The sequence below is a fragment of the Mustela nigripes genome, chromosome 1 (genome assembly GCF_022355385.1).
Source record: "Mustela nigripes isolate SB6536 chromosome 1, MUSNIG.SB6536, whole genome shotgun sequence".
NCBI lineage: Eukaryota > Metazoa > Chordata > Mammalia > Carnivora > Mustelidae > Mustela > Mustela nigripes.
In genome coordinates, this window is record NC_081557.1 from 105,071,190 (window position 1) to 105,080,929 (window position 9,740).

Below are 9,740 nucleotides of genomic sequence, written 5' to 3' on the forward strand. Positions count from 1 at the left end.
TCTTTGAGAGAGAGACAGTGAGAGAGAGCATGAGCGAGGAGAAGGTCAGAGAGCAAAGCAGACTCCCCATGGAGCTGGGAGCCTGATGTGGGACTCGATCCCGGGACTCCGGGATCATGACCTGAGCCGAAGGCAGTCGTCCAACCAACTGAGCCACCCAGGCATCCCAGCCTACTACACTTTAACACCGTTTATGTTCTCCCAGCTTACACACTACTTCTAACAGGTATTTTAAGGCTAACATTATTGTCTTTGAAACACACACTACTTTATTAATTTTTGTTTTATATAATGTTGGTTCAAATTTCCCCCCTTGAACTGTCCATCTAAGATTACTCTTAGTTTTCTGAAACGCAGTCTTTAGAATTTCCTTTGGTAAGAATGTGGTATTAACAAACTCTCACAGAGAAAGTGCTACATCCTGCACAGACACACAGAGGGAGGTGAGAAAAGCCTGTGCGTCTTCCTCCCTTGTCTGCTCAATCCTGAAACTCAAGACGTGCGAGCCTCTTCCAGCCCTCCCTGTCCTGGTGCGCGTGTCTGTCCGCAGGCTCCAGGTCTTCGGGAGGCCCGGCTCATGTGGGGGTGGGGGTGGATCTCCTGTGAGACCACCGGCTTGAGTAGGCCCTGGGTTTTGTCACCCGTTCCTTCTTCTGTGAAGCCGTGAAGAGCAAAGCTCAATTTCACTGTGTGGGTTAAAGAAATCTCAAGGCACCAGCTAGATAGAGCATTCTCAGCTTTCTGGGCTTTATCTATATTCAGTTCCTAGTCTTAAGTATTCCTTATATTCAGGCGCCTGCGGGGCTCAGTCAGTTAAGTGTCTGACTCTTGATTTCCACTCAAGCCATGATCTCAGGGTCATGAGATCAAGCCCCACAGCTGGCTCCATGCTAAGTGTACAGTCTGCTTAAGATTATCTCTCTCCCTCTTCCTCTGTCCTTCTCCCAAAGGAATTCCTTATATTCTTAGCAGTTTATTGTTATACGTAAGATTTTTAAAAATACTTAATCTGGAATTTATGGTTGTTTTTGAAGGAGGTCAGTAAAGATACCTAGCCTGTCACGATGCTGAAATAGAAGAGAATTCATACATTCCTAGAAGACAGACAAGCCTGTCAAAGAAATTAACATCATCATAAATGACCTGAGTATGGTACACTTAAATAGTAGGGTATACCCAAATACACACACACACACACACACACACACACACACACACACGTACAGATAAATTTTAAAGAGAGGGAGAGGGTGGGGAGAGGGGGAGAGACAGGATCTCAAGCCGACTCCACACTGAGCGCGGAGCCTGATGGCGCACTCAACTTCAGGACCCTGAGATCACAGTCTGAGCTGAAATCAAGACTTAAGTGACTGAGCCACCTAGGCACCCCTGCTCAAAAATATTTTTTAACTGCTATGTATTTGATTTAAGTACCTAATAATCTGGATACATTGTGTATTTTTATTTCCAATTTTTAAATTAAATTAAAGTAGTCTAAGTACAAAATATAACATTTCTTAGGAAAGGTGGTCTTCCGTACTCACAGTGGAACCTCTCATTGAGGTGACTAAGGGACTGGAGGAGCTTCTGTTCTGCGGCCGGGAGTGCACAGACGTTGAGTGGCTGGGTCTTATTTACAGCCAGATGTGGTTTCTGTAGCTGCCTGCTGTTCATGACAGCGAGAATTTCATCCTCAGGCACTGAAGCTTTCACTAGGTTTTCAGCCATCAAAAACTGAGAAGTACTATCTGAAACTACAGAAACTTTACATTAAGTATTCTTTGATCCCTTTTTGCCTTTGCGATCTTCCCACATCCTTACTTAACTGACATGAGTCTGTGTATATTCACTTCACAAATAGAAACCCAGTAAATCTTCTGTTACTTTGCATTTTATTTATTGGGATTATCTGCAGCTAGCATTTTCTCATCCCTGATTAAAAAAACAGAAATTCAAGATGATCACAGGGAGGCCGTGAACCCCCCTCGCATGTCATCTGAGCTAAAGGAAAAACACATCACATTTAGATTATGTTTGTGTTGTGTTTTTGTTATCCACTGGTAATTCAAAGAGAAGTTGAAGTAGGTTGTCTTTAGAGTAACAGGTAAGATAAGTTATGAATAAAAGGGTAAAATAAAAGGAAAACGAAGAAAAGTTAGAAAATGAGAGGATGGCCTGAACAGAACGGACTGCCTAGGAACAGACCCACGAATACAGGAGAATCTGGCCTATGACCCGAGAAGAATCCAAGTCTTTTTTTTTAAAGATTTTATTTATTTATTTGTCAGAGAGAGAGAGAGTGAGAGCGAGCACAGGCAGACAGAGTGGAAGGCAGAGGCAGAGGGAGAAGCAGGCTCCCTGCGGAGCAAGGAGCCCGATGTGGGACTCGATCCCAGGACGCTGGGATCATGACCTGAGCCGAAGGCAGCTGCTTAACCAACTGAGCCACCCAGGCGTCCCGAAGAATCCAAGTCTTGAGGAAAGGGAAAGATGACTCAGTAAATTAGTTTGCTGCTTATAAAAGAGTCAATTTGCAGTTTTGCTGTACATCATCCATTTAAATAAATTCAAAGGAAAGTAAAGACCTTAAGGAATGAAACCATTAGAGCAATCTAGAGGAGAAAGAAACACTTCTGAACTTCTGTATTGGGAAGGTTCTTCGATCTTAAAAGTAATGGGGAAATCACTAAGTAAAGACTAGAGAACGTGTTTAAAGGGTGGTCTTCCCTAATAGAGTTGAAGCTTCTGAAAGGCAAGACTTCTGTGTGTTTTGTGCATTATTCTATAACCAATATGTAGCTGTCGGCAGGAAATTAGCTCTCAATCATTTGTTGAATGAGACAATAAAAAGGAAGTCTTCTAAATATAAACACATAAATAGAATGAAATGCAAACAATAAAGTAATAAAAACATTTGCAACTAATATGAATAACAGAACCCTTAATATTTAAAGAATTTGCAAAAATCAGTAAGGAAATAACAAAACTCCAATATCTACAGAGAAAACCATATGAAGGAGCAATTCACCAAAAGTAAAGATACATGCAAAATTTCTTTGTAAGCAAATCATAGAAATAATTCTATGTCAAGTTGGCATATATCCCAGAAAAGTTTTAAATGTTATTTCTCAGAAAATACTTTTGAATCTGCATAAGGAGCTGTAACAATGCTTACTTCCTCTGATCCAGTATTCATTTAATACAGAGATTCATTCAACAAATGACATGTTAAATACTGTAATGTTGATGCCAGGGATCTCTGTCTTATGGAAATGACCGAAAAGTCAGGGAAAAGCTTCATGTAGAAAGATGTTCAATACATTATCACTTAGAACGCACACATCTGGCAACAGTCCACATGTGCAGGATAAGGGGCTCGAAACCCACATGGTGGCTTACCTGTCACATGGTGTGTGTGTATTTGGGAAAACACACATAACAAAAAATGAAATCATTAGGAACAAAGCTCAGAGAACACCTTTAAACTGAAACATACCTTCTTCAACAATAAATAAAGCTCAGAGAACACCTTTAAACTGAAACATACATACCTTCTTCAACATCAGAAGTACACCTTGTAGTATGTTTTGGCTCACTTGAACTTGGCTGGGCACTTTGCTCCAAATTCTACAAAATATAATATTACATCAGAATAGGTTTCCATATTTAAATACTCATGATATACATTTATTAAAAGAAACATGTGTGCTCTATATAGTTTCAGTTATCCCTGTTCATGTAACCTGTGTATTTCGTTTTTAATGGAGCAGAAATCAAAAATTACTGGGATAAGGCCTTTCTAGGATACCTGAATGTTTAAGAAAATGTTTCCTGTCAATTTTGGAAAAGTTTCAGGTTGCCCTGTTATCTTGGGTCTTTGGAAGAGGGGAAGTACGGTGCTACTTAAAGGAACTGCAACAGTTAACGCAAGGTTTATGACTGAATCGGTGTTTCGTTGTAAGGGCAGAGGCTCTGACTGGGACTAGTGTCAAGGACTTGCACAGAGCTGCGAGTGGGGAACCTCGCAGGCCAAGCCGCAGGCACACTCCTCAGTGCTGGACGTGACCAGCTGGGCTGCTGCACACCTGTGCTCGGCTGGTGGCCTGGCTACCCCTGTCCCTGGCCTGTCCTCAGCCAGCCAGTCCGAGTCACTGCTGCAGCTGTCTGTGAGAGCCCTGTCCTCGCACACACGGGCATGCCTGGCCTCCCCTGGAGGCTGGAGGTCCCCCGCGTGGACACAGTCCTGGCACAAAGTGGGACTTGCTTCTCCCACTTTCACCGATCGCTCTCAGATTCCCTCCCCGTGGAAGTTTGATTTTTTTGATTTCCTGCTACAAGGCGACGGGGCCGTTGCTAAGGTAACTGCACTCCTGCAGCAGCTCTTCAGTTAAAAAACAAAACACCAATATCAAAACAGAACAAGAGAGCTGAAACAAATTAAACTTCAAATCTCGATTTTGATTTCAGGGACACTGATCTACTCTGAAGCTAAGGAGGCTGTGGAAGATGTAGGCAGGTGTGTGAGAGGAAGGTGGATGTGGGGCTTCTGGAAAGAACACACAGGGGCTCAAAAGCAGGCCGCCAGCATGCAAAGGGGCACACACGGACAGAGTAAGACCCAGAAAGGTAAAGATGAATTTAGGGAGCGCATTCATCGGAGCACTTCAAATTTAGTCTGTTTTTTGTTGTTGCTATGACAACTATATATTGCTTTAGCATTTAAAATCCATTTACACAAATAGCTCTTGTTCACTTGACAGGTTCTGAGACGTTTGATGTGAACAACACGGTGGCTGAAGGAAGGCCTTCTCAGGCAGTACGGCACTGACCACCAGGAGGTGGGTCTGTGAGTGAGTGCATTAAGCATTAAGAATAGCACGGTACTGGGGCACCTGGGTGGCTCAGTGGGTTAAGCCTCTGCCATTGGCTCAGGTCACGATCTTGGGGTCCTGGGATCGAGCCCCACATTGGGCTCTCTGCTTAGCAGGGAGCCTGCTTCCCACCACTCCCTCCACCCCTGCCTGCTGCTATGCCTACTTGTGATCTCTGTCTGTCAAATAAATAAATAAAATCTTTAAAAAAAAGAATAGCATGGTATTTCCTTAAGAAATTAAAAATAGAGCCTCCCTGCAATTGCACTACTGGGTATTTGCCCCAAAGATACAGATGTAGTGAAAAGAAGTGCCATCTGTACCCCAATGTTCATAGCAGCAATGGCCATAAGTCACCAAACTATGGAAAGAACCAAGATACCCATCAATGGACGAACGGATAAAGAAGATATGGTCCAGGACGCCTGGGTGGCTCAGCGGGTTAAAGCCTCTGCCTTCGGCTCAGGTCATGATCCCAGGGTCCTGGGATCGAGCCCCCGCATCGGGCTCTCTGCTCAGCGGGGAGCCTGCTTCTCTGCCTGCCTCTGCCTACTTGTGATCTCTCTGTCAAATAAATAAATAAAATCTTAAAAAAAAAAAAAGAAGATATGGTCCATGTATACAATGGAGTATTATGCCTCCACCAGAAAGGACGAATACCCAACTTTTGTATCAACATGGACGGGACTGGAGGAGATTATGCTGAGTGAAATAAGTCAAGCAGAAAGAGTTAATTATCATATGATTTCACTTATTTGTGGAGCATAAGGAATAACATGGAGGATGTTGGGAGATGGAGAGGAGAAGGGACTTGGGGGAAATCGGAGGGGGAGACGAACCATGAGAGACTGTGGACTCTGAGAAATAAACTGGGGGTCTTAGGAGAGGAGTGGGGGGTTGGGAAAACCTGGTGGTGGGTATTAAGGAGGGCACGGATTGCATGGAGCACTTGGTGTGGTGCATAAACAATGAATCTTAGAACACTGAAAAAAAAAAAAGAATAGCATGGTCACATGCAACTTTACTACATTGTACAGAACTAAATGCTATTTGTCTTGCTGTTAAGAATACGTCATGTTCATGAACAGACATTTCTGCAAAGAGGACATCCAGTTGGCCAACAGGCACGTGAAGATGTGCTCCACATCACTCGGCATCAGGGAAATACAAATCAAAACCACAATGAGATCCCACCTCACACCAGTCAGAATGGCTAAAATTAACAAGTCAGGAAATGACAGATGCTGGCGAGGATGCGGAGAAAGGGGAACCTCCTCCACAGTTGGTGGGAATGCAAGCTGGTGCAGCCACTCTGGAAAACAGCATGGAGGTTCCTCAAGAAGTTGAAAATAAGAGCTGCCCTACGACCCAGCAATTGCACTACTGGGCATTTACCCTAAAGGTACAGATCTAATGATGTGAAGGGGCACATGCACCTGAATGTTTATAGCAACAATGTCCACAATAGCCAGACTTTGGAAAGGACCTAGATGTCCATCAACGGATGAATGGATAAAGAAGATGTGGTATGTATACATAGAATGGAATACTATGCAGCCATCCGAGGAAATGAAATCTTGCCATTTGCAATGATATGGATGGAACTAGAGGGTATTATGCTGAGCGAAATAAGTCAATCAGAGAGAGACAATTATCATATGATCTGATATGAGGAATTTGAGAGGCAAAGTCGGGGATTTGGGGGGTAAGGAAGGCAAAAATGAAACAAGAGGGATTGGGAGGGAGACAAACCATGTGAGACTCTTAATCTCAGGAAACCAGTGGAGGGTTGCTGGGGGGAGGTAGGGAGAGAGTGGTGGGTGATGGACGTTGGGGCGGGGCATGTGCTATGGTGAGTGCTGTGAAGTGTGTAAGCCTGAGGAATCACAGATCTGTACCCCTGAGCAAATAATACATTATATGTTAATAAAAATAATTAATAAAAAAAGAACGTCACGGTTGATTTTCCTCCACAGTAAACATCTTATTTATATATAAAACAATAGTTCCTCAAACCATAAGTGACTCTTAATCTCACAAAACAAACTGGGGGTTGCCGGGGGGAGGGGGTTTGGGAGAAGGGGGTGGGATTATGGACATTGGGGAGGGTATGTGATTTGGGAGTGCTGTGAAGTGTGTAAACCTGGTGATTCACAGACCTGTACCCCTGGGGATAAAAATACATGTTTATAAAAAAAAAAAAACAAAACAATAGTTCCTACAATATACAAATAATCGAATCCTCAACTTATAAGTCAGATATAAATTCTTCCTAAGGCACTCTATTCCAGTGCTATCAAACATCAGAAGTAATATTTAGAGTAGAAATTCTAGTGAAATGCTATTTACTTATCCATCTAGATGTTTTAATAGCTTATTTATTTACTTAAGAGTTTATTTATTTGGGGGCACCTGGATGGCTCAGTAGGTTAAGCATCTGCCTTCAGCTCAGGTCATGATTCCAGGGTCCTGGGATCGAGCCCCGCATTGGGCTCCCTGCTAAGCGGGGAGCCTTCTCCCTCTCCCTCTGCCTGTTGCTCCACCTGCTGTGTCCCCCCCCCTCTCTCTGTCAAATAAATAAATAAAATCTTAAAAAAAGATCAGTATTTCCCTTTCTCATCTACCTTAAAAAAAAAAAAAAGATTTTATTTATTTGACAGAGCAAGACAGAGAGCAGAAACGGGGAACATGAGAGGGAGCTGCAGTCTCGACCCCAGGATCACGACCCCAGCCGAAGGCAGACACTCAACCGACTGATTCACCCAGGCGCCCCTGTTTTAATATTTTAAATTCAATCCTCGGGTGAGGTTACATGTCCAGAAAATGTCATATTTAGGTCACATTTACTTAGCTCTCAAAGGATGACATCCACTAATTTTAAAATGACTTCTACTAAGCGTCTGACTGAGCCTCGGTCTCAAACAGCCACATGAAGCTCCTGCTTCGTCCGCTGCTGACCGTGAAGAGGTGTCTCCGCGGCGACCACAGCAGGGCCTCAGGGGGAGTGTGTCTTCCTAACAGCGCCTCAAACAGCATTGCGATCAGGGGCCCCTGAGAAGCGAACTCCCTGCCTTGCTGACCTCAGCCGCATTGGGCAGGAAGCTCTGGTCCACGGAGCTCATTTAACACACGAACTAGTCTTCGTGATTCACACTTAACCTCCTCTGTCCGGGGCTCTCATTTGCTTTTCTGTTTTTCTTCTTTCATGTACACTTAAAAACTTGGTTGCGAATAACATGTATCAATAATAAATAAAAGAATAATGCTGGTTTGTTACGGTTGGTTGAACGACTTCATTAGTAACTGATCACACAGAGAGAGTAGGGCAAACAAGTGCAGTATGCTAAGTCCCTAGGGTAGAGATCCCTGGGCTGCTTCTTACTGACCCTGGCCGTAGTTGCATTTAAGTTGCGGTCCACACTTCACAGCAAAATCACAGTCCTTCGAGAACATTCTGTTTCCAGGCGATTTTCCACTACTGAACGGACAGCGTTGCTAACACCATACTTACACTTGTGCACTCGCCACACTTCTTTCCTGCAGATGCAGGGTTTTGTCTTTTCTGTTCTAAAAGGCTTCTCTGCTTATCTTCAACAATTTGCTTTCTTCTTACAACAGGAGAGCCTTAAACAATGCCACAAAAATTCAAAATTAACCACGTACGTTACAGGCACGAACTTACAAATCAACCTCCATTCGTTCACTCGTTTGGTCATAAAACACTCCCAGAGTTCCCGTTACACGTGCCATGCACGGCACAGTTACAGTAATGAGCCACACAGAATCTCTGCTTCTGAAGGGTCCCACTCTCCACCGGTGGCCTCCCACGTGTGCTGCCGCAGGGCCAGGACGGCCAAACACGTGCTGTGGGGAAGAACAGACTACGGTCCCACTTTCTGTTCAATCTCGACCTCCCTGTGCTACTATGGGCCTGACCCTGGCGCCTTGCACGGCCGCAAGGTCGACGGCGGTAGGCTGCATCCAGTGAGCAACGCTCTCTCAGAGAAGAGCAGGGGCTCTCCGGGAGAGAAGGGTGCTGCTACCGGTCGCCCGCACTCGCCTGCCTGCTGCACTGTGAGTGGACGCGTGCCCGCTGGGTGGATGTGGTCTGGATGAGTCTTCATTAAATGGAAGAGCCTGAAGAAGACTTTTGTGGCGCCTCCACTGTTTGTGCAACATTTTATTATTTAAGGTGAGTAGTGCACATACAGATATTTATTTTTTCTATGCTTTTTGTGTGACTAATCAAAAACCTATTCTAAGAGAGAGAGAAGCAAATCAAGAACCAGACTCTCAACTACAGAGAACACACTGCAGGTGACCAGAGGGGAGGAGGCTGGGAGATGGCTAGATGGGGGATGGGGTTGGAGGAGGACGACACAGGTAGTGGTGATGAGCACTGGGGGTTGGACGTAACTGTTGAATTAATGTATTTCACACCTGAAACCAATATTACACTGTATGTTAACTAACTGGAATTTGAATAAAAACTTAAAGAGTGAAAACTGACAATATGTATACGAATGATTGTGGCTTTGTGCCAATAAAACTTGATTTATAAAAATAGGTTATTTTTTTCCTTGCATTTTATTTCATTTTATTTTTTATTTATTTTCAGCATAACAGTATTCATTATTTTTTCACCACACTCAGTGCTCCATGCAATCCGTGCCCTCCATAATACCCACCACCTGGTACCCCCACCTCCCACCCCCCGCCCCTTCAAACCCCTCAGATTGTTTTTCAGAGTCCACAGTCTCTCATGGTTCACCTCCCCTTCCAATTCCCCCAACTCCCTTCTCCTTTCTAACTCCCCATGTCCTCCATGTTATTTGTTATGCTCCACAAATAAGTGAAACCATATGATAT

The 9,740-nt window shown here is 44.0% G+C and overlaps 1 protein-coding gene across 8 annotated transcripts in view; it reads right to left on the reverse strand.

The window, feature by feature from the left end:
• Window positions 1-9,740, reverse strand: part of CEP126 (centrosomal protein 126) — a 98,602-nt gene that overhangs the window by 23,540 nt on the left and 65,322 nt on the right. For 6 of the 8 annotated variants that reach the window (XR_009398823.1, XR_009398827.1, XR_009398829.1 and 3 more), the window contains exons 7-9: window positions 8,383-8,495; window positions 3,552-3,627; window positions 1,545-1,754 (exon numbers count right to left, since the gene is read on the reverse strand). Coding sequence is in view for 1 of the 8 variants with exons in the window: in XM_059371180.1 (XP_059227163.1) it covers window positions 1,545-1,754; window positions 3,552-3,627; window positions 8,383-8,495 (399 nt within the window). In the remaining 7 variants the exon portion in view is untranslated. The remainder of the gene's footprint in view (window positions 1-1,544; window positions 1,755-3,551; window positions 3,628-8,382; window positions 8,496-9,740) is intronic. The other 2 variants (XR_009398832.1, XR_009398833.1) reach the window with 2 other exon arrangements.